This window comes from Typopeltis vanoorti, chromosome 23 (genome assembly GCF_054136105.1).
Source record: "Typopeltis vanoorti isolate ZY-2024b chromosome 23, IOZ_Tvanoo_1.0, whole genome shotgun sequence".
Classification (NCBI taxonomy): Eukaryota; Metazoa; Arthropoda; class Arachnida; order Uropygi; family Thelyphonidae; genus Typopeltis; species Typopeltis vanoorti.
In genome coordinates this window covers 55,335,763-55,362,579 of record NC_143571.1, presented here as the reverse complement: position 1 = coordinate 55,362,579, position 26,817 = coordinate 55,335,763, and the positions used below count along the sequence as shown (strand labels likewise).

At 35.2% G+C, this 26,817-nt stretch overlaps 1 protein-coding gene across 2 annotated transcripts in view; it reads right to left on the bottom strand.

Annotated features, from left to right (window-relative positions):
• GramD1B (GRAM domain containing 1B) overlaps window positions 1–26,817 on the bottom strand; it is a 390,336-nt gene that overhangs the window by 79,845 nt on the left and 283,674 nt on the right. For both annotated transcript variants that reach the window (XM_090412772.1, XM_090412773.1), the window contains one exon: window positions 23,324–23,377. In XM_090412772.1, coding sequence (XP_090268898.1) covers window positions 23,324–23,377 — 54 coding nt within the window. The remainder of the gene's footprint in view (window positions 1–23,323; window positions 23,378–26,817) is intronic.

Sequence of the window (26,817 nt, the reverse complement as noted above, 5' to 3'; positions counted from 1 at the left end):
CATCAGCATTCATTAAAATCATTCTGTCATATGCATTCTTTCTTTTAGTTGCAGCATATCGAAAGAACTGTTTGGGGTTATCTTTAGCCTGCATTGCTAACTTCCTTTCATACTCTGCTTTTGCCTTTCTTACCACACTAGTTACCCTGCTGGCCTGTGCCTTGTACTGTTCATCTGCCTGCGGGTCACCTTTCTCCTTAAATTCCCTTCACAATTGTTTCTTTTCTTGCAGCTCCAGTTTAATGATGATATTCATCCATTTAACCCCCTCTTGATTTACTCTCCCAACTCTAGATATGCAGTTATCTCCCTGAAACACTGCTTTACCACTTCCAACATCCAGTTCCTGCAGTTTTACATGCCATCGCACTGCTCCAAGCAATCTCCTAAGCTTGTCATACTTACCAGCCTGCAATTCCACATATACCCCATCTTAATTGAAAATTCCACACATTCAACCATCTTCCAGGTCAAAACCATACGATCACTCTCACCAATTGGTAGCAATGTGGTCATATTCATTATAGACAAAATTCTTAGATGAAATTACTAGATTGAGCACTCTTGAACCCCTAGTATATTCCATCACATGCTGTCTCAGGAAATTATCCCTTAGTAACTGCGTAAAATCCATTTCCTTCCTTCTCCTTCCAATCTATGTTCAAATAGTTAAAATCCCCCCATAATAATTACCTGTTCTCCATCATTGAGTCTATTTGCTGATGCATACTATCTCCATCATCTTTTCCATCTCAATCTCACAACTATGCCTATTTTCACTGGCTTGCAGTTGAACTTCTACTGTCTTTGGGGTGCAGTTCATTGGCTATCATCAATAACACTCCTCCAACATTCTTTTCTCTCTATCCTCCCTGAACACACTATACCCTTCGTATTCTATCCCATTAACTATATCATCTTCTGTCAGCCATGTCTCAATAATGCCAATAACCTTTGGCCAGAATGAAACAACCAATGCCAAAAATTCCTCCTGCTTGTTTCGAATGCTCCTGGCATTAGTGTACATAAAGTGCAAAAGCCCCCTAGGCCCACCACTCTCCATGCTTTATATTAACCATCCCATCCTGGTTTGTTACCAGTGGTGCTCAGGCATATTATACACAATCTTGCACTCAACTGCCTCACTGATGTCTGGATATCCACTCAACAGCTTCTTCCCCCCCTCCAAAAAAAACCTCTGCACATCCACTTTCACATCATTCAACAACACTTTTCCAGTCTCCGAACACCAAATCCATTTAGATGCAAACCATCCTTATTGTATAAGTCCTTTTGCTTGCCAAACTCACTCCACACCACTTGCATAGCCTATGTATCGAGTCATTCGCTATTATGGCCCTACTAATCCGCTCTACTCTGTCATATCATGGCAACAGACTCGCTATCTTAACTCTCTCTCTTTTCTTTTGCCATTTCCAGCAATTCTTTCATGCAATCTCTTATGCCAAACTTTTTTCCTTTCAAATAGTTCATTCCAGCTAATACAATCATCCCTTTCACCCTACCCTTTTGTGCTCTAATAACCTCATCACTAACATCATTAATTTTCACATCTGGAAAGCAAAATTTTGTCAATCTCTCGTTGATCATACCTCTTATCATTGAATTGCCACACAAGGCTCGCTCCTTAATTTTTTGTTCTCTCTTGGTCAAGCCCGCATTTCTCTTATCTCACACTTCTTTCTTTCTGTTATCAACTGACCCACTCACCAGATGTTTCTGCATTTGCTTCAGCTCCCATTTTGCCCTGTGTAACTGAGCTGTCTCCCTCATTACATCCAACTGTTTATTCTTTACATCAGTCATACTATTCTTTCGTTTAACATTTTTACTCTCTCTCTATCAATACTATCTGTCATTAGATCACACACATTTTCAAGCGTATTCTGAGTTCCCTGTACTACTTCAATTTCACAACCTGAGACAAACTTTTGATCCTTGCTCTCATAGCATTTTTAGCACACTTTCCTACCGCTATTGCTTTCAAACCAAATTCCATTTGCCTTCGGTAATGCATACATTTTGCAGATATTGCACTGCACAAAGTCCCTTTGGTTAAATTCTTTAAACAATGATGCCTTGGACACCATTGTTCTGCACTGTGCTACAGGACATAACTTATCATGCAAAAAACTAAATTAACAATATTTAAAACAAAACTTTTAACTTAAAACTAATTAACTTTACAATACAGTCTAATTCTAACACAAATTTTTAACTGATAATGCTATTTTTTTTTTAAAACTAAACAACTTAGCTTTTGGAGCTCTTCAAACACAGTCATATTATGACACTCCACCTCTATATTATAAACCAATGGTTGAATCAAATGATCTAGTTATCATGAATTCAAAATATATAATTTTTACCTTTTTACTGTTTATAAAGATGTAATTAATCCTATATAGACTTTCAATCTCTTTCCAGCCTTCATTGTGGAGTAGATAGTGTTACTACTTAACAACCAATAGGCTGTGAGTTCAAATCCCATTTCAGACATTGATATTTGTGAATGTCTTTAATGTTAGATAAGTTTTATTGATGAAAATACCACCCTTTTCACTGGAGATATGAAGTAGCCAGAAAAATGTTTCATGCTTAGTTTTCTAGGCAGAGTTTTTATTCAAATTATTTAACCCTTAGCACATGTGTTATTAATGTTCTGGTTTTACAACCTTTCATGAGTGGCAGTCATGTGTGCACACACACACACACACACACACACACACACACACACACACACACACACACACACACACACACACACACACACACACACAGGGGAGAATCTGTAGATTAGATTAACTGGTAAAGAGATAACAATCCCTACTCCAGAGACTCAACATTACACTTTATCAAGACAGTTCACACTTGTAATTTTTTAAGAAAGAGATCGAGAAATAATTTTTCTGGCTATTTTTACTAGCTTAACTTCAAAATAATTACAATATAGTGTACCCACAGATATGAGACCCTTTGACACTTCTGCGCATGTCAAAAAAACGGAGAATCCATTCCGATAATAGGGTAATCAATCCGTATTGTGGGATGAATGTTTATTATTACACATCGGAATAACTTCTCTTTTATGATCATTGTAGTTTTTAAAGTGGTAACTATTTTGCTTGTATAACTGTTGGCAAAGTTTCCGCATAAAACACGTGATTTCGCATGTTGGTGACCAATTCGTACATCGGCTTATTTCTTTCTTCCCTTCAACATGAACTGACTCTTCTTGGCAGTCTGCCAACGACAGCTCTTGCTTCTGTGGTCGGACTTTACACATAATAAAGGTGATCATTGTGGGCAATATCAATTATGGTAATATAGACTGGAATGAAAAGACGGCATCAGGAAAACCAAAGAGAATGAATTTCTCGAGTTTTTAAGGGATACCTTAAGCAGTATGTAACAGAGGTCACACATGAACTGAGGGTTTTGAATTTGATTATCTCATCAGAAGATGTTGTAAATGTAGTGTCACATTTTCTTCCAGTTGGTCAAAGTGACTATGAAGTGATTACTTGGGGGGGGGGAGCCATATCAGGACTTTTGTGAGAAAGGGTTATGTGTGGAACTAAAAGGCAGGTGATTATGGCAAACTCAGGAGGCAGCTTGCAGTGCTGCCTCCTGAGTTTGCCATAATCACCTGCCTTATATATCATGGAATGAGGAATTTGAGTTTGTTTGTCATAATCACCTGCCTTATATATCATGGAATGAGGAATTGCATGGGAAAGAAATCAATGCTGCTTGGTCTCTACTCAGGAATTATCTGGCAGTGACAATAGCTGGGTGCATTCCAAATGTCAGGAGATTAAATAAGGTAGGTGTAAAATGAATGATTGAAGAGTGCAATCTGGAAAAAAAAAAAGAACTGCGGAGGTGGCACAAGATGAATAGAAATAATCAATTACAAGAGGATTACAAAGATCAAGCAAGGAACTTAGTAAGGGTATGAACAGCAGTTAGCAAATGATGCTAAAAGAAACTGTAGGGAGTTTTTTCAATATGTGGCCAGTAGAAGAAAGAATAATTATGGAAGAATGATGTTAGTCAGTGATAATGGGAGAATGATAAACACTGAGGAGGATATAGTAAAGGTGTTTAATGAGCACTTCATAAAAGTATTCTATCCTTGTGATTGTAACATAATGCCGAACTTGAGAGCAGTGGGAATGGGGGAAGAACCACTGATGGCAAGTGAGCAGGAGGCATATGAAGAAGTCAGTAAACTTGATGTCAACAATCTAACAGATAAGCTTAGGCGTTGATGGTTATTTTTTTGGATTACCAAAAATCCACAAAACTAATATTCCCCTACGCCCCATAGTTGATAGCATAGATAGTCCCACATATAAACTGGCCCGGCATTTAGCTAAGTCGCTTGCCCCTCTTACTGGCAACTCCTCTACTTTTGTAAAAAATTCAATCCATTTCAAAACACTGGTTAAAAATCTAATCCTAAAAAATTCAGACATAATGGTTAGTTTCGATGTCACCTCCTTATTTACCAATGTACCACTTATAGACACTCTTGATTTAATCAAGTCTAAATTTCCCCCAGATATTTTTGAATTATTTCAATTTACCATGAATGCAGGTTACTTTACATGGGGGGGGGGAATTCTACAAATAGATTAATGGTACTGCTATGGGTTCCCCCCTCTCTCCCCCGTTAGCAAATTTTTACATGGAACACTTTGAAAACAAAGTACTTACCACAGCTACATACAAGCCACAAGTGTGGTTGCGCTATGTAGATGATGTGTTTGCCATCTGGCCCCATGGACAAGACACTTTGGATGCTTTTGTCACCTACCTAAACAGCCAACACCCCAAAATTCACTTCACAGTAGAAAAAGAATCAAATAACTGTTTACCATTTCTTGACACATTAGTCACCCGCCTTTCAGATGGATCACTATCTTTTTCTATTTACAGAAAGCCTACACACACAGGAAGATACCTACATAAACAATCACATCATCATCCAGTCCAACAGTACGGCATTTTAAAAACACTTACACACAGAGCCAGAGCCATTTGTTCTAACGATACAGCTCTGACCACTGAACTCCAGTACCTGCGCCATACGTTCTTAGCCAACGGCTACAATCCCTACAAAATAGATAAAATACTACATAGGCCCATTACTCTGCCCTCCCCATAATACACAAGAATACAACATGACCATTTCTATTCCCTATATCAGAGGTACATCGGAAAAGATAGCCAAAGTGTTGTTGAAACATGGCCTTCGCACCACCTTCAAACCTCATGTCAAGCTGGCAACTCTGATCTGCTCGCCAAAGGATAAACTTCACCCTTTAGCACACCCAGGAGTGTATGAAGTTCCATGTGACTGTGACTTGGCCTATTATGGGCAAACAGGAAGATCAGTGAACATCCGCCTGGAAGAACATGAAAGATACATTCGCTACTATTACTATGGCAAGTCGGGACTGGCAGACCACGCTTTGGACACTCCTTCACACAGGATTAGATGGAGGAAAACGAATTTGCTATTTAGGAGTCGTTATAGATCTGAAAGATTATTTTTTGAGTCAGCAATGGCTTTGGAGAATTCTCCCAACCTTAACAAATATGGTTGCATTAATTTGCCAAAAATTTGGGAGACGGTTATCCTAAGAAAAACTCCTGGATAACTGTTTTTTTTTTTTTTTTTTTTTTTCCTGTTAGAGGGCGCCAAAAATAGGACTTTAGATCTTTTGTCTTTTGCAATTATATTGTTTCACTCACTCACTGTCACGTTTACATGTGTGTTGTGCTCTGATGATGCTGAGTTGAAAATCAGCGAAATATTAGCGTTAATAAAACATCTTTGCTGATAAAAGTGTTTGTGGTGGTGTTAATACCGTGAAAAATAAGTCATGAATTGATGTCAACAAGTCCATGGGACTTGATGGTATATCACTGCATGTCTTGAGGGAATGTTCCAGGGAGTTCACAACAGCTTTAATGTACGTTTCTAATAAGTCTTAGATTTCCCAGGTCCTAAAGGAATGAAAAGATGGCAAACTGTTCTGCTTCATAAAGGAGGTGATAAGACTAATGTTTTGAATTATAAGAAAATCTGCTTGTCTGGAGTTGTGGTCAAGGTGTTGGAGAAGCTAGTGAGGACAAGGATTCAGAACTGGGTGGACAGCAGTAGAATTCTCTTTAATGGACAGCATGGGTTTGCTAAAGGAAGATCATGTTTTAGCAATAGATTGCCACATGACAAACTAGTAGTCAAACTGGAACAGATAGGATTGGATAGTAGATTAGTGTGATGGATTGGAGATTGGCCGTCTCATAGTTATCAACAGGTTGTGTATATTGCAGAAGAGGAAAGTCACTAGTGCATGCACCAAAGGTATGTTTTGGTGCCACTTTTCTTTAATTTTTATGTAAATGACTTTGAAAAACAGTCATTTACATACCATATATTTCAACCTGAAAATTACAGGTCATCATCAGTGGCATCAGGAAGTCGAATACAAAGTAGAACATCAGAACAATGCAAAGGAATAACTGAGGAACCATATTAAAAAAAATTAAGAGCGAGTGTGATTAGAATAAGTCTCTTCCATTTCTTCAATAGTGAGAGTCAGTCATTTTGATTCAAGTTCAGATGGTGGAGTAAGACTTTGGCGCTTTCTTTGAATGATGTTTGGACTTATGGTGGCAACGATTGAGTAAGCATGTTTCAGATCATAGGATATTGGATAGGATATGACCAACTAGTAGTTAAATTGGAGCAGATGGGGATTGGATAGTAGATTAGTGCATGGGATTGGGGATTGACTGTCTGATAGGTATCAACAGGTTGTTTATGGGGAAGCGATATCCCAGAAGAGGAAAGTCACTAGTGGCATGCCCCAGGGATCTCTTCTGGTGCCACTGTTGTTTAATTTGTATGTAAATGACATTGGAAAGGGCTTAAATGGTGAATATACAGTTGTTTGCAGATGATTCAAAGTTAGGGAGAGTTATGAGAAGTAGAGCAGATGTAGCTTTGCTAGAGGACCTAAATAGACTCTTTGAATGGGCAAGTGTGTGGGGATATTAGCTTAATGTTAAAAAGTGTAAGGCTTTAAAATTTGGGATACAAAGATGGTATGCAGAATATAGGATTGGTGGGGATATTTTGGAGGGGGTGGAGGAGATGAAGGACTTTGGGAGGATAGCAACTTGAAATTTCATGGAAATTTCCTAAAATTGTGAGGACAACACAGTGGATTATGGGAATGATGCAGAGAACGGTGACATGTAGAAGTAAGGATGTTTTGATTCCGATGTACAAGACTTTGATCAGGCTGCATATGGATTACTGTGCATAAATTTGATCATCAGGTTTTCAGAAGGATGATGAGATGTTGGAGAGGGTCCAGAGATGATTGACTAAGTTGGTTTCTGGTCTCCAGAATATGAGACAGATTGAGAGAATGCAAGGTACAGAGCCTAGTGGATAGAAGAAAGATGGGAGACATGATTGAGATATATAAGTTCGTAAGGGGTAATTACCAGATTAGCGTAGATGAAATTTTTCATAGAATATCTGGAGATGGGGGAAAATGAGAAGCCATCTCTAGAAGATGTATAATGGGTAATGTATGTCTCCGGCGATGAGTCTTTTGACTCCATGGAGATACCCATATAAAGAACAATATTATTATTATTATTATCATCAACAGACCTCCATGGAGTAAAGAGACTCAAACCTTTATGGAAAGTCCCACTCTGAGATGCACAGCAAGGGGGGGGGAGTATATCTTTTTTTGCATGTAGAGTGGTGGGTGCATTTAAGTTGAGGCTATGACAAGCTATGCATATCAGAGTGGGACATTCCATAATGAGCCTCTTTACTCCATGGAGGTCTGTTGATAATAATATTATTATTATTCTTTATATGGGTATCTCCATGGAGTCAAAAGACTCATTGCAGATACCCATTATTCACACAATACTTATCATACCTCTCCTTAAACATATTCATTGTTGGGACACTCACAACCACCTATGGCAATCATCCCACTCAATTCATCACTTTCCAAGTGAAGAACCTGGTCTACACACCCTTACTAACTCACTCTTTGACAACTTCCAGATGTGATCCCTTTTTCTCTCCCTACTCCTCATGTTATTAAAAACTTTTGTCAATCTTATAGAATCCCTTCAGCAATTTATAAGTTTCTAACATATCCCCTCTCCTCTGCCTTTCAGCTAAACTCTGCAACCCACCTTCAATCCACCCTCATGGGAAGCATTTCATAGACCAGTAACCAGCTTAGTCACTTGTCTCTAAATCCTCTCCAATACTTCCTGATTCTCAAAAAACACAGGTGACCAAATCTGTGCATAGTAGTCAACATGTGGCCAAATCATAGCCTTATATAAAGAGGGATAATATCCTTCCTATCTGTACTTCTTAATGTGTTCTTCAACACCTCAATAATCCTCAGCTATTCTGCCAACCCTTGCAATATGCCCTCTGAAATTGATATCTTTATCCACTATCACTCCCAGATCCAAAGCCTCATCAGTGTCTTGCAATCCAATACCATTAATATGATACAAAGTATGTAATTTTTTACACTGCATTATATTTCGTAACATTAAACTAACAACCATTGTTTTTTTTCCCACACTGCCAATTTATTTAAATCATCCTCCAGGATATCTACATCACCTTTATCAACTATTGCCCTTGCAAATTTTGCATTGTCAACAACTGAATAACTTCCCTCTTAAATCTTCTGCTATATCATTAATCACTAGTGCCCTAGGATACTAGTGGAGTACCCTGGGACACTCCACTAGTCACCCGTTATTCACCTTGATTCCACTCCACTATATATGCCACCCTCTGATATCTGTCTATTAGCTATCCCTTTTCCATTCCCATTTGCTCCAACTTATATAATAGTTTTCCATGCAGTTTTCTGTCAAATGTCTTTGCAATGTCCAGCAGTATCATAGTGCAGCCATTTCCTTTATTCAATTCTGCTGTCAATTTATTATCAAATGTTAATAAATCTAAGGCAAGATATACCTTTTATAAAGCCATGATGCCCACCATCGAGTATAATATTTCTATCCTCCCATCTTGAATTTTTTCTTTAACCAGCACTCTAGAGATACTAATTGGTCTGTAATTTGCTATTTCTGTCTTGAAACCACTTTTGGAACTATTTTACCCTCTTTCCACTCCCTAGGAACCTTGCCAGAGCTGAGACAGAGTAAACAACTTCGTCAGAGACACTGCCAGTTTTTTTTGCACATCTTATCTCCTCTTTCTTTTATATTAATTACTCCTTCCTCAAAGGTTATATTATTTGTTATTATGCGTGAACACCTTGAGCAATGATAATCATGAACACTTACTGTTTAATTTAACAATAACATTTAAAAACTTTTTTTTTTTGCAAAAATTCTTGTGTACTTAAAAATTTTTGTATGCTCCTCATATTATAAATTCAGTTAATGCTGTAACTGATCTTGTTACCCAAATAGTATGGGAAATGGGGTCTTTCTTTGGAATGTCCTTACTGTATAAAAATGTCACAAGTTAAAACAGAATTTAAATGTTCCTTACAGTTATGTATGATGAGAGAACCAGTACCACTTGAGGGTTCCTTTTGCACAATAGAATACACTTGTGAAATTATATATATATATACATGCACACACGCACACACACACAGAGAGAGAGAGAGAGATACTGTCTGATCACAGATGCCAGATTCCTGGCTGGAAGATTGCCAAAAAGAGTCAATTCATGTTTAAGGGAGAAAGGAATAAGGCAATGTAGGAATTCGTCACCAACATGCAAAATCATGTGCTTTATACGTAATATTTTCCAATTGCTGTACAAGCAAAATAGTTACCACATTAAAAACTAGAATTTTCATAAAAGAAAAGCTAATTTTCCGATGTATAATAATAAATGCTCATTCCATGGAATGCATTGATTGATGGAATCCTATTATCAGAATGGATTTGCCTTCTTCTGCCATACACAGAAGTGTCGAAGGGTCTCGCATCTGTGGCTGGACAGTACAAAGTTTTTCTTTAAATTAAAAATAGCAATCACATGTAGAAAAGATCAACAGAATTAATTAACATGGAGTTTTCTGCATTGAGGCAGAGGGTTTACACACATGTTAATTGTCAAATGTAATAATTACAAGATTGATGAAATCTACAAAGTCAATTTTAGGACCATTCTTCACTTGGTTCTAAGCCATTAAATATGCAGGAACCTCCCCCCCCCCTTTTTTTTTTGGCACAGGGATAATGCTGTTAGATTTTTATGCTGTTGTCCAATTCTGCTAGGAATCGAGTCCTTTCATTCCAATGTGTTGGAATAGGACAAGGGTATGTTTTCACAGGAATGATGAAACATATAACATGTTAAAAAAACGTTTAATTTTCTTGACCAAAAAGCTCTGGAAAGACTTTTAATGGGATTATATTGATCAAGTGCATATAATAAACAACTAAGTTATACCAACTAGTTTCACCAACTAAGGCTGTTGGCATCTTCAGGGTACATAACTGATGTACGGCACTAAAAAGTAAAAAACTATTACAAACTATAATCAACCGATTCCAATTATATTAAACAAAGAACAGAGCGCATACAATACATTCATAGAGCGTGTTTCTTGATGAAGTGTTGTGGAGGAGCTGGAATCTTTAATGTATGCCAAAGGGACACTGGAAGCTATTTGACAGATAATTACTGTTCTCACTATTATGTGGATATGTTTATTAAGTGAATTCCCAAGTAATTTCTCTAGCTCCCTTCCTAACCAGCAGCAGCTATTATCCAAACCTCTGTTTTTACCATGCTTTTAACACACTACTCAACAGAAATTCACTAATGGCAAAAATCTCACACCCATTCCATATGAAAACATAAGATCCTGACCATTAACAGCTTGTGTAGGAGCACCATGTCTCATTATTCAACCAGTTTCATAATACTGCCCATACTTTAATAGTATTAGGTCTATTAAGACATTAAATCCTCTTAATGTCAACTACAATATGATTTATTTATTTCATGTGCAAACTATAGAAAATGTAAGAAAATTTTTTTTCTTCATCTCTTTCTTCCTCACTATTTTATTATCAGGTCATCCCAAAAATAATGTTGTTTTTAGCATTAAGGTTTGAAAGAGTATAAAAGAAAAATCATTTGCTAATTTAATCAAGTATATATTCTCCATTTGAATCAATAATGCTCTTCCAACATTGTGAACACTTCATAATGGCATTTCTATAGAATTCAGGAGGTTTGGAGGTAAAGAAATTACATAGGCTCAATTTCAGTGCCTCTAATGTATCATATTGTATTTCATTAATGAAATGTTGCAAGCTTTGAAATAAGTGTTAATCTGAAGGTGAAAGATCAGGAGAATAAGGAAGATGTGGAAGCTTTTCCCAGCCAAGTTCTTCAATCTTGGTATAGGTGATTCTTGCACTATGAGGGTGTGCATTATCAAGGTGGAAAAACAACACCCTTTCGATTGACCAGAGAACACCTCTGGTCAATCAAAAGAGTGTTGTTCATTCAATCATTCAACCGATCAAGTTGTACACAATATATTTCCACTGTGATTGTTTGGTTTTGTGGAATACCAACCTTATCCCACCAAATGCTTAACAAAACCTTCTGAGGGTGAAGGTCTTGTTTTGGCTGAGGTTTAGCCCGTTCCCCTGAATGAACCCACTGCTTTTGGTGCTTAACATTCTTGTAAAGTATCCACTTTTCATCACTGGTGACTACATGACTCAAAAACAAAGATCAAACCTCTTGAGAATGAAAAGCAGTGCAGATGTTGATGCGCTTTCTTCGATTGTTGTTCGCCAGTCCATGAGGAACCCACTTGTCTAGCTTAGACACTATTCTAAGTTCTTGCAAATGGCGATGGATGGTTGATGACGATGAATTAAGACCTTTTGCTAAATCTTCAACAGATGCATTGGCATTTCTTGCAATAGTGACTTCCAGCATATCATTATCGAGAAAGAGACAGGATGCCCAGAGCGAAGGGGGGGGGGGTCTTTCAAGCTAAAAGTCCCTTTGATGAAATTTTTGGAACCATAGCTGGCACTTTTGCACATTCAAAACATTATCGCCATACATTTCTTACACATTTTTCACAGTGTTAGCAGCATTGTTGCCTTTTTTGAACTCATAAAGCATGATGTGCTCTTCAGTGACTGCCATAGTAATAAAGGGTTATTTAAACAATAACTTATGATGTGCTTGCAAGGTGGAATCCCTTAGAATGAGGCTGCCTCAGTTTAGCAGTACTTATAAAGCTTTAAAAATTCATGTTTAGACAAGCTGAGCCACGTTTGAACAAGTACAGTATATAAAATGACATTGCTTTTGGGATGACCTGATAGTTTCCAGAGTTAGAGTAACTTGAATCCATCATAGCATTCTGAATAATGAATTCAACAATGTCAAAAATAGTTTATTAATTACTATCTTGCTTGGATTATACTTCACCACATTACAAGCCTTAGAGTATTTCCAAGCCTCATTCTCATTCATTGACCCCATATATAGTAGTACTTTTTTTTTCCAACTGGTTTCCACAGCCTCTATGTAATCATGGGATCCAATTTCCTATTTGTCTGGGTTTACTTTCACTTAATTATATTTCATTTATCACCATCCACCACTTCAGGTTTGAACCAGCAGCCTGATACTGACACTTTGTTGACGTAGTTTGATTATTCTTATTCTCAGCAATCTATTGATGAGGTTTCTTCTCTTATAGTATAGTAAGTACATTTGATTTCCAATCAAAAATACCTTAAGGGATATTAAACTATTGATATTTATGATAAGAACATTTCTTACCTCAATTCCTTACTTCAAAAAAAGTACTATCATCACCACAAAAACTACCTTATGAATGTGGATTCAATCCCCCTATCCATCTCAGGAAACCCTTTCAATTCTAATTTCTTCTTAATTGCAACAATTTCCCAAATCTCTGATGGGAAGTTATTTCTAATCATCCCTATTACACTTCTCATAAACTTAAATTGAATTCACTTCACCATGTTTTCAATATTTACTATCATCTTAATCAGAGCTAACATGAATCAAATAATTTAGAAATTTAAGACCACTGTTACTGGTAATATGAATAAATGATTGTTCTAGAAATTTCACTTGAGAGCTGCTAACTCTCTTCTTAATAATCGTTAAAATTTCTTGAAACTCCATTGGTTGCTATGCATCCTTTTTGTAGATAAGATCTACAAGTTTTTGACAGTTACTTACTTGCAACCAGGAATTATTATATTATGGCTTCGAACCATCCTTAGCTTTAAGGAGCTAAGGATGGTTCTAAGGATGGTTCCCCCCCCCACACACACAAAAAAAAAAGCTCTCCTCAAAACTTGTTTCCCAATATACATAAACCCTCCTTAATCCCAGAAACCTTCAATTTATTCTTCACAAAAAAAAAATTCAAAAACCAATCCTTAAATCCACTTATATCAATCAAATAATCAGTGGCCCATAACCCCAGTCCAAATAAAAATCCCACTATAAAGAGAAGAAAACCAGTACATTTCTCTCCTCCTAAAGAGACTAAAATTATTGATCCCATCCCATATAATGTAAGCTTGGTATTCATCATTTCATGAATAATAACACCCACACATAAAAATAACGTTGTTTTAAACAAAGCAAGTATCAACATATGAAAATAACTTAATGAACTAACCTGCAGCATAAAGCCATTATCATAATTCTAATCTACCTTAATGTGAACAAAGCCACTACCTTTTTAAGTCTATTTCAAAACAAGCAGCAATTCTAGACATAAACAATGTTCCCAAACATAAATCTAGCAAAATGCTAGAAAAATAATTTGCTTTAAAAGAACCTCAAATAGAATTAATAAAAATACACCAGGAGTCACCAAAGTTGAAGAATGAACTAAAGATGATACCAGTGTTGGCACCGCTATAGCAGCAGGCAACCATGAAGAAAAAGGAATTTAATATTTTAGTAATAACTGCTGCACTAAAATTTCATCTATCTACAACTACAAAATCCCCTAAATTCACCAAACAAACAATTTGCACTAATATCCCCTAAATGATTTCTTAAAATTGCAATCATGTGTGAATTTAATGAACGAAGATTTTGATAATAAATAACTAAACAAAAAGAAATCAACCCCTAAACCACCTCAACTGAGTATCAAAAATATCAAATTATAGCTTAAAACAAATAAAATCATGATATAATCAAAAATTAATATGATAAAAGAAGCAAACAAAAGACCCATACAGTCAAAAAAAAAAAAATAAATAAAAAAAAAAAAAAATATATATATATATATATATATATATATATATATATAAAATCAACTGAGCATGAATTAAAGACTCATATCCAAGAACTCCAAATTGTTAACAAAACAGCCAGACTAAAGATAAACATAAAGAAGACCCAAGTTATTGGAAGTTTATTTTTCACTTGGTTAGACTACAATTTAGTTTAATCCTTTATCCAACTGTAAGCAAACAAAGTTTGCGTCTGAAAATATCTTCAGGACTGAGGTAAGGTAGTGCAACACAAGGCAACTCCAAGCAAAGGATAAAGGATTAAACTAAATTTATTATAGTCTAACCAAGTGAAAAAAAAACTTCCAACATCTTTCTCTAAATCCAGAGTAATTCAATAATAAGGTGGTACACCTGTTGGCAACTCCTATAGGTAAATATGACCTCTTCTATTGCTTCTGCATTAGTATCTCCATGTTTGGGTCTGCCTCCACTGACGAGACCCCAATAAAGGTTGAAACCGGTCTGGGTAGTGGTCCTTCCCTTAATGCATAGCAGTATGCATGTCCACAAGGAGATGTGCTTTGCATTATGGGAGATACTGAGACAAAGAGTGATGAGAGCTTGGTCCACCTTTGCTCAGAGTTTCCTGGTGTTGCACTACCTTACCTCAGTCCTGAAGATATTTTCAGGTGCAAACTTTGTTTGCTTACACTTGAATAAAGGATTAAACTAAATTTATTAAAGACCCAAGTTATGTTCAATAGCTATGCCCAACCAGAAATAATAAAAATCAATAATGATGAAATTAAACAAGTAGATCATTACATACACTTCGGACAACAGATATCAATGGAACAAAATATCATGGATGAAATTAAAAGATGCACAATGCTTGGGTGGAAAGCATTTGGAAAATTACAGTCAATATTCAAAAACCAACTACCATTATGCCTGAAAAGAAAAGTTTTTAACCAATGTATTCTCCCTATACTGACATATGGTTGTGAAACATGGACACTAAATGCAAAGGAAATTCAAAAATTAAGAACAACACAATTTAGTATGGAAAGAAGTATACTTGGTATCAAAAGACTGGATCACAAAAGGAATACATGGAGAAATCAAACCAAAGTCTCTGACATCATAGGAAGAGTGAAACATCTGAAGTGGCAATGGGCTGGGCATATGCTTGAAGACAAGATCAACGATGGACAAAAGAAGTATACTGGACTGGATTCCACGAGAGGAAAAATGACCCCGACTTAAATCACGATGGATTGATGGTATCAGATTTGCAGGAGTGACATGGGAAAGGAGAGTCATTGACAGACAGTTTTGGAGTAATCTTGGAAAGGCCTTCACCCAGCAGTGGATCAACAATAGCTGCTGCTGCTGATATATATACAGGGTGTTTCAAAAAGAATGTCCCGATTTGAAAATTGTATATCTCTGCAATCACGAATCACAAATGAATGCGACTTTTACCATGTGAATGGCCTTGGCCCAGAGTTTGATATATAATTATTATATATCAAATTATATAATAAATATAATTATTTGAAATCGGGTCATTCTTTTTGAAACACCCTGTAAAATATAAGAATAATAATATATGTCTTCTTCTCCCTACTACATGTTAGGCCTACTGGCCTGTTACAGAGCTTTCTTAAGCCCTTATAAGTCATACATCCCGAGGATAAGGTGACTAGCCCTATGCCTCCTGGTATATTCTATGGCTATAGCTGTGTGTGTGTGTTCACAGGGCCAGTTTGCCAGTCTGCTTGCGGGATGAAAAACCCCAGATAAACTGGGGAGAAAAACCCTGCTGTCTATGCCCAAGACTGGTTAACTTGGCTATGTCTGAGAAAGATCATTATGCTCCTCACTTAACTATAATTACACAAAATTCTCTGTGAGCTCACAACATAATATCCCTCCCATGGAGTCGCAGAAAATAAATAAATTGAAAGTGCAGCAGAAACAAAAGAAATATCCCACAAAATATTAACTCTCAACGTATCTTACCACATCATTCCAACTATTAAACTAAACTCACCAAACAAATTAACAGAAATGGGAGCACCAAAATTAAAAACATGTAATACTCTAAGACACTATTGCACAATAAATAATCTATGTGTAAAAAGTGCACTCATAAATTATATTAGTCATATAAAATGAACTAGAAGAATGCAAACCATGAGCCAACATTATAAGCAAAGCCCCTACTGTTCTACAACTAGTGAGTCTTCAAGGTCTACTAATTGCCTCTGGATCCACCCCAAATTAACTTCATCACTACAGAATCTGGGAGTCCAGATCTGCACACAGTAGTCCAAATGTGGCCTTATATAGAAAGAACAATAACCTCTCCATCCTTGTTTGTTAGAGTGTTCTTAACAACCACGTAATCTGATGTACAGTTTTAGTTTGCAATATGCCCTCTAAACTTCAACTCCTTCTCCACAATCACACCCACGGACATAGTTAAGGAATTAATGTACAATTGCTTACAGAAAATTATGCAGAGAGACATTTCAGTATGCAATATGTCCACATGAATTGTGATGTGGACAAGCTCTCACAATAGCATAAAATGATTCAGGAGTTCTTGAGGAAAACTGGCCCATTCCTCCTTCAGAGAAAGGCTGGTTTGTTTTCTGGAGGGGAATTTCAAGCAGCAATGCATCTCCCTATGGCAGGGGTGCTCAACACGTTGATCACAGAGCGATTTTTGGTCGATCTCATATATTCCTCCTTACTTACAAATTTAATTAAAACTGAAAACATAATATTTTATTTATCATTATTTTGTATTATTTTTAATTCGCTTTAAGTGTATTGCTATTGTTTATTTATTTTTTCGTTAAAATTGTCAAATCAGTAATTTTCTTATAAGTCTGGGTAAATGAATTAATTTGGATCAGTGGAAGTCAAACAGCAAGCTGAGTGAATATGATTATAAGCAAAGTGTAAAAACTCGAATGTAGTTTAAATATTAAATACTCCAAAGCACATTACATCGATTTTTTACTTAAGTTAAGTCCCATATGAATATTGTAAAAAAATAAACTTTGTTTGTCTCGGTATAGTTTGTATTAGATGTTTTTGTAAATAACTCTTTTGAAGCTAACTGTATATACTGCTTTAATAAGAATATGTTAGAGTGTTAAAAACAAAGGCAATGTTTTTGTCGCTGAAGCTGTACATGGTGGCATTAGAAAGATTGTTATTGAAACTTGTATGTATGAGAAAGGCTTGCAGGCTCTAAGTGTAAACATCTCCGAAGTCAGTCAGAAAGAGTTCAAACAACTTTCAAATGACCGGCAACTTACAATCAAAAGAAAGCAGAGGAGAACAAAAGGAGTGCCGAACTTCATGCGAGGTCTCAGAGGAGACCTAATAAAAAAAGGACTGAAGCAAGCAGAAGGGGTCCCGGTTCCAGAATTGCTGTCAGAGAGACTGCCCAGATCCATGTTGCTTGAAAGAGGAGTTTCCTGCTTCCAGAAAGGAGCTTCTTGGTTTGAGAAGTCACTAGAGAGAGACTACTTCTAGGCCGCAGACAAGGTTTCAAATTGCCGAAAGGAAGAGTTCCAATTGCCGGAGAAAAGTTTCCATGCCAGGTTAATGTCAGACATTCACCAGTGTGTTGTGTTTTCATTACAATTTGATATTGCTCAGGTAATTGTATTTATTCGCATGGTATTTCAAGATTATTCAAGTAAAGAAGAACTTTTGAAAATTATACCATTATTGGGAAGGACTAGGGGAGAAGACATTTTTTCGGCATTTGATGAATTTGTGAAACAACACAAACTTCAGCTTTTTAAACTTGTGTCTATTACTACTGATTGTGCTCCTGCAATGACAGGTAATAAATCAGGCTTCATTTCATTATGTAAAAACGATGACAAATATCCAGATTTTTTAATGTACCACTGTATTATTCACCAACAAGTACTGTGTAGTAAAAGATTAAACACAAAAGATGGTTTGGATATTACATTTAAAATTGTGAATTCTGTTCGAGGAAAAGACCTGCAACGAAAGTTATTTAAATTACAGGCAGATGATGATAGGGAACTTCTGTTGTACAATAATGTTCGCTGGCTCAGCAGAAGTCAATTTTTAGAAAGATTTCTTGTATTAATTAACGATATAAAAAATTTTGTTGATGAAAAGGGAGATATTTATCCACAATTGAGTGATAAGATGGTTATTACACTTATCATTTTTAGTAGATTTCTGTATGAAATTAAGCAATTTAATTTTAGAGTTACAAGGTAGAGATAAAAATTTAATTGACATGTTAAGTTCAATAAAAACTTTCCAACAATACTTACTTTTATTAAAAAAAATATAAATGACTGCAAATTTAAACATCTCTCATATTTATTAAAATTTTTTGAACAAAATCAAGAAATGCTTCGCTATGATTTAAAAGAATTTATTTGTGAAATAGAATTAGTTGAGGAAGAAATAAGTTCAAGATTTAAAGATTTTAGTAAAACTGAAATGATTATATCTTTTATCAATAATCCATTTCAAGAAAATGTGAACATCACAGAAATTTCAAATAAAATTAGTGGGCTGTTTGATATAAACCAAGCTGAAGTAGAACTTGAGATAATAAACATTCAGAATAGTTTACATTTAAAATCAATAAACAATGAAGTCATTTAGAAGTATGCACTTGAAAAATTCCCAATATTAACTGATATTGCGTGAAAAATTCTGTCGTGTTTCGGATCGACATACTTGTCAGAATCCGCATTTTCAAATATGACCGTCATAAAAAATCAATTAAGAAACCAAATTACAAATGATCATTTGGATTGTTGTCTGCGATTGGCCACTTCCTCATATCAATTTGACTACGAAAATATTGCGAGGTCCAAACAATGCCAAATTTCACATTAACTTTTTTTTTTTTTTTTTTAAATCAACCAGCATTTCCTGTAATTTGTGAGTTTGTAATCAATCTGTTGTCTTTTCTAACTTTGGTTTTCCAAAATAGAGAAATAAATACTTTATTCCAACATTTTTTTTTTTTTTTTGTTGTATTAAAATAATTAAAAGTGATAAATAAATTTTTAAATACACAAAGTTTTTAGTTGTGCATTTTTTTTCATTGTTTATTTTTAGTTGTTTATTTGTACGTAATCAGATATCAGGTTGGGGGAACATAATCTATATAAGAGAGTAGATCGCTGAATAACTTTTTATAGAAAAGTAGCTCGCATAGTAAAAAAGGTTGAACACCACTGCCCTATGGTGGATTTAATAACTGGTGGATTTTTATATAGATAGAGTATTCATAGACATAGATATTATCATAATATTATTAATCCTACCATAGAGATGATCTCTGTTTCTAACAATTATTTTTTTTTATTCTGAGTGTACCTATATGTTATTATATGCACAAGGGTTCACTGCTATTGGTTCAATGATCTTAACTCTTTCTTTCAGAATCCAAATAATCACTGACTCAAGACCAAAATACAAAATAAACACATTTAATATAACAAAAACAATATATATACACTTCAAACAAATATTACATAACTAATTACAAAATTAATTGGATCCAAGGCCTTTTAAAAATAAACTTACACTTAAGACTAGACTAAACACTTTGTTTGCACAATCACAAAAATGTTCATAGCCAGTTTCTTTCTCTGTCAAGGCCCTTTTCAATAGATATATGACTCTATTCTTCATTTTTACAGGATCCTTTCTCATCACTTATGTAACACACATTAATTCTTCCTGACTTAATTCTGTCTCTTTTTAGTAGAAATAATAGTTAGATCCGGCATCCTTAATCTTCATAATCAGAGTTTTCTCGAACATTCCTTTAGAATAGATAGCAATTTCTTCTTTTATTCACTAATGCTTATTGACAGTCTTAACTCTTCCACTTTAAAAAACACAGTTCTAAGATTCCCTTTTCGGAATCTACTATTAATCTTAAAATTAGTGTTTCCTCCAATACCCCTTTCAAAACGATTTATAGCAATATTTTCTTTTATTTATCCACATACTTATTCCACATTAAAACTTAATAGTTCCACGATTCCTTTTTCGGAATATACTATTAATTTTCCTCTGACTGTCATATAAAAAAACTCAAGTTCCTCCGAACCTAATTATCTGCCGGCCTGTGTTCTAAATTCCTCCCGAATGCTCTCTTGTTTACAGCCGTTACTCAGATACCGAACGCTTTCTTGTCAGCTGTCAATCACTCATCAAACTTGTCGGCGAGCATGCGCACTCTGTGGCAAGCGAGAAACAAAGTACTGTATAATGGCTGACACTTTGTCTCCATTAGCAACAAGAGAATGTTCTCATAAAACACAAAACTTAATATTTCAAACCATAATAAATTTGTTTAAAGTAACACAACTATTCAAATCCGGTAAGTACATAAATTTTGAACTGTTTTACATATCACTTTTAAAAAAACAATTTCCATAACGGGCACATCGCAAGTGCCGACAATGCTTGTTATGAAAACAAAACTAATAAACATACTGACATAAACAATACGTAAAAATATTCAGAATTTTAATTATGATTATTTTTACAGTATCCCAAACATGTTCTTTTTTGGGGTTGAGATCTGGTGAGCGTGCTGGCTACTCGATTCAGTTAATATCCTTGGTCTCTACAGGTATCTCCACTGCTTGTGTACAATGTGGTGTGGCAATGTCATTCATAAAAATGAATTCTTCATCTACAGCACCATGGAACAATCAAACATGATGCTGAAGAATTCATTACAATGTTGTTCAACAGTCACAGTCCCTTTTTCCAGTAGTTGTAGCTCAGTGTGTCCATCAAACATAATGCCTTCCAGCACCACAGTATCTATCTTTCAAGAACATTCAGGCGATGGTAAGCAGTATCAATTTTCATGCTAGATCAGTCATCTAGAATCAGAGGAAAGACTAAAATAACTCATCTATAGAGTACATTAATCCATTGGTGTCTTGTCCAATTTTTATGGACACAATACCACTGAAAATGTGCTCTACGATATCATGTGGATAAAGGGATGCAGATTATCCTTGTAACAAGAATAAAATATAGGAGGCAAAAAAAATTTATTTTTTATGTAGCTCCGACACCCATGAAGGTTTGTAAACCTATTGTACATTCATACCGTGGGTGGGCTAAGGATTTGTTCTCATATTTTTATTAATTTTATACATTGTTTTGTATTCATTTATTTATTTTTCCCATAGTCCAAAAATTCGATTCTAGAGACCAAACACAGATCATTTTCAAGCTGCTTCAGGCCTCCAATAAGTGGGACCGTGGTCTCACACCAGGCAATGAAGTTCATCTCCCACCTAAACACAATCACAAACATCCAAGCTTATGGTGGGATTTGAACCTGTGACCTGTTGGTTGGAGAGTGGATACACTATCTACTCAGTCAAACAAGGCTGACCTAATTTATTTTGTTCTCTACACATTTCCATAAGAAGTTCAATTAATACTTTATAACAAGAAATACTGGAAAGTAGTTAGAAGATATGGCAAACTTCAAACAGATTCAAGGTTCTTAAATACTATTGTAATGCTGAAAGTTCATTAAAATGAAAGAAAAAAAATTTCTCACTCTACATAAGATATAGCTAAAGGCTAGCAAATAGATGATCTAGATCTAAATTACTAATAAATGATCTAGATTATATTTTAAAGTATTATCTAATAGATAATACTATAAAAACTCTCAGCCAGCACCACTATGAATTAGCCATACTATTTAAATGTTAGTTTCAGATAGATGAGTTCCTTTAGATGTAAACTTAAACTAATTCAGAATTTCATATGATTAGAGTAGAAAAGTCACAGTGAAGTTAAACCATTACCAGCTTCTACTTGCAGTAAGTGGGTTATAAATTTAACAAATTGATCATATACTCAAGATGAATTAAATGTACTATCAACAGGATTTGCATTATGTATATGGCAAGTTAGGATTGGCACACCAGGCTCTGGATATTCCTTCACATTGAATTAGATGTAGGAAAACATCAACACCACACAGAGGTCATTATAGGCCTGAGAGACTATTTTTAAAATTAGCATCAGCTATGAAGCACTCTCCCAGCCTCAACAAACATGGTTACATTCATTTGCCAAAGATCTGGGAGATTGTCATTTTGAGATCTGACTTCTCCAAATTAACTTTATGGTTATCTGTCCCATAGAGGGTGTCATGTCCTTACATGGCACTCTCTATGAACATGTAGTTCTGTTTCAGTTACAATTTGAATTGTTTTCCATAATTATTTAGTTCAGTGCTTGTCACAGTTATAACTGAAGATGCTAGGTAGAAAGCCAGTGAAATATTAGTAAGCTTAACAAATGTATTTTTCCTCCTCTTTTGGTATTGTTCATACAATATATTCTAAATTGAGCTGATGATGCTCATGGGCAAATTCTCTGATATATCAACCTGGATGCATTCAGATAATTTTAATTCTTGAATAGCTTTGTTGTTTACTGACTTCTTCATTTGCATCTATGCTGTGTGAGCAAAACCTGGGCAAATTTATGTTTCAAATGTCAAAAATAAATAACAATTAAGTTTATAAACATGTACTTAAAAAAAATAAATGGAGAATTTTGAAAAAAAAAGTGCAATGTTCTTTTTAAATAAAACACTCCAACAATATATTATAAGTGATGTGCTTTAATAAGTGTACTAAACAACTTCAACATTTAAGAGTAAAGAAAGATTCTTTAAACTAAATTAAATGCTTGTCTCATCTTTACGAATAGCAACATTCAAGGGCGAACCTGATTAGCATTTGAATAATATGATAATATTAATTAATAGAATTATGAATACAAGAAAGTCTTCAATGACTTATTGTTTTAATTTTAGAGTTAAAAAAAGGTGAATTAGCTTGTAGATAAAAAATAATAATTTCATGAATATACTTGCCTAGATCTGTACAGAAGTCAGATAAACCTTGCATTGCACTTTTCTCTATCAAAGCTGTAATATAAAATAAAGTTAACAAAGCACAATTGGTGAACTGCACAAAAATTTTTAGGTATAAACTTAATTATCTCTGGACAGATTACCATTTTTGAAAAAAAAAAGAAGCAATAATGAATAAGTATGTTAGAAAATTAAAAAAAAATTATAAAATGAAAATTCTGATTTCTGTATAAGGAAGGTTATAAACTGAGGGGATCTAGATTTAATTGTCATAAGTTCTATCTATCTATCTCTAAAAAAGCTAAGTGGTTAAAGCTATCAGATATACATGACTTCATTCATGCTTTCCCCACTTTTTTGTTTTATATGCTTATCCATAAGATTATTCTTATGGATAAGCATATAATAACTACATAAAATTAAGAATCTTATGATTCTTAATTTTTATGTAGTTAGTTTCTTTAACTTGAGAGCTAACACTCAAACTTAGGTGGGAGATGAATTTTAATGCTCACTGTGAGACCACCACTCTTCTACTCAATGGAGGAGTGGAACAGCTGAAAATTTTCCATGCTTGGTCTCTAGAGCAAGGTTTCTGAAAAATATAAATAAAAATATAAAAAAGAACAAAATAATCCCAACCCGAAAAATATAAATAAAAATATAAAAAAGAACAAAATAATCCCAACCCATGGTACTGATGTAGTATAGGATATTATATGTAGTAAATCTTTCATGGATGGGCATCACATAAAAAACATGACAGTATAGTGAAATATTAATATTCCAGCTCTAACAATGCTGGGCTAGCTTTAATTCTATTGCCATAACTGCTTTGATTCCTGCTTTGATTCTTGATAGACACTTAGACTACCTATCTCCAGCTATCATCTGTGAAGGATCAGCAGCTATGCAACAGGACAGTCCCCTATTACAAACGAAGCAAGAAACCAAAGATCTCCCATCACCACATGCTGAAGACAAGCAATTGATTTGGAAGCAGAAAAGATATCAAGTAGATTTTATCTCTTATGCTAATGTAGAATCAATGATAAAATAATGCATCCTCCCAAAAATACTGCTTTCATACAAATGCTGCATCAGCAAAAAACATGCTAATTAATATTCAGTAACCAACATGGCTGATGATAATTTCAGATCCTCACAAATCGGCACCGTGATCCTTACTACTAAAGAAAACATTTCTTTGGAAGATCAGACTGTGGCAGCAAATTAGATGTTTATGAGAGAAAGTATTATTCAGTGAGTTTAGAGTTTATACACATCCTCAGCATTCCTCCCAAGATGATCTAGTTTCCCTGACTTTCTGCATTAGACCTCATTCCAATAAATAACTTCTCAATGAACCTGTTGCCAAATTCATTTTAAACAGCATAAATGAAAAATCACATATTAGTATTCTTGCAGCAACGATATTTTAGGGGAGGCGCACTCGGTGACATGAAAACTGGAGAAAAAGATATCCTTGAAGTATGGATTAATTACTTTGAAAAGTTGCTAAATGAAACAAGCAGTGATGACAGTACAGTGGTAAAAAACACTGACAAGGCATGCAGTCAGGAATACATATCCATACTTGAAGTAGAAAAAGCCATCAAAGGGTTGAAATGTGGAAAGGCAGCAGGAGTAGATGATATTCGACCAGAAATGCTGAAGTATGGTGGTATAAGAGTCTTACAGTGGCTGCACTGCATAGTTCAGTAAGCCTGGACACAGGCACGAATTCCCAATGATTGGAGTAGAGCTCTCATAGTACCCATATATAAAAAGGGAAATAAAACTGAATGTGAGAATTACAGAGGTATTTCCCTACTGAGTGTTTCTGGCAAGATCTATGCAAATATACTTGAGAAACGGTTGAGAAGAATTGTGGAAGAAAAGCTTGGTGAAGAACAAGCTGGATTCAGGCCAAATAGAGGCTGTCAGAATCAGATCTTCACTTTACGACAGACAGTCGAGAAAGCATGGGAATATAACAGAGATCTGTATTTAAGTTTTGTTGATTTGGAAAAGGCATATGACAAGGTGCCAAGAGAGAAGCTATTCAATACGCTACAGTTATATGGTGTCAATGTGGGGCATTATATCAAGTAATACTTAGTCTTTATTTGAGTTGTCAGTCAGCAGTTAGAATTGAAGGAAGTACAGGAAGATGATTTAATGTTCAATCTGGTGTGAGACAAGGATGTACATTAACCCCTCTATTATTCGTTATCTATATGGATCACATTCTGAAGGAAAGTAGTATTAAACATGATATCAAAATTGGAGGTGTTAATGTCAGTTCTTTGCTTTATGCGGATGATGTTATACTTCTAAATAAATCTGCTACAAGTCTGCAAGATTCTCTGACTAAATTGAATAGCTGTTGTAATAGATATGGTATGAAGGTCAGCAATAAAAAGACAAAGACAATGGAAATAGGTAGAATCATTGAAAATGTCAACTGTGTTATGAATGGAGAACCTGTGGAACAAGTGAAACATTTCAGCTACTTAGGCACGATTTTTAGTGAAGATGGTAAATTAAATATAGAAATAGACAACTGAATCAGCAAAGCTGGTATAGTAGGAAGTCAGTTGAATAAATTCATATGGAATAAGAGAGAAATTAGTCAGAACACTAAATTAGCTGTATACAAGACAGTGTTCAAACCAGTTTTAACTTTTGGATCTGAGAGCTGGGTCAGAAGTAAAACACTTGACCAAACACTAGAGACCGCAGATATGAGAGTCCTGAGAAAGATTATAGGCGTGAACAAATGGCATCAATGGCAATATCATATTAAAAACGAGGATATTAGGAAAGAACTTGACATTGTCAATATCCAGGAAGGCATTGGCAGAGCTAATCTCAGGTGGTATGGTCACTTAAACAGAATGGGCGAGGAAAGATTAGCAAAACAAGTGTTCTCTGCCAGGTTGGCAGCAAAAAGATCCAGAGGAAGACCAAGATATAGGTGGATTGATACGGTACAAAGTGCCTTAGACAATAGAAATATAAGATCTGATAATGTTGGAGTCTTGACAAGTAACAGGCTGATTTGGAGGAAAATTGTAGATAGGAAGTTAGTAATGATGTAATTTTTTTCATGTAGTACTATCATATCCTGTACATGACAGGAATTTGATGATGATGATGCACTCAAGCATGAATCTAGCCACCCCTGGGACAAATGAGGACAAGTACAGGAATGACTGCACAGAAATAGCCACCTCTGGAGTGGTAGTTAAAGTATTGGAAAAGTTGTAGAAAGTTTTTTACCTTGGGTATATGTTATGTTAAAGATACCAAGCAATTTTACAAGATAAGTTTTTAATCCCTTTTCCTAAGTAAGCAAACAGACAGGTAAGTCAAGTTTGCAGCTGCACATAGTGCAACACTAGGCAACTAGTTGTAAAGGTGGAGTAAGCTCTGATCACTTTCCTTAGAATTTTCCCCTAATGCAAAGCACATTTCCTTGTGGAGATGTA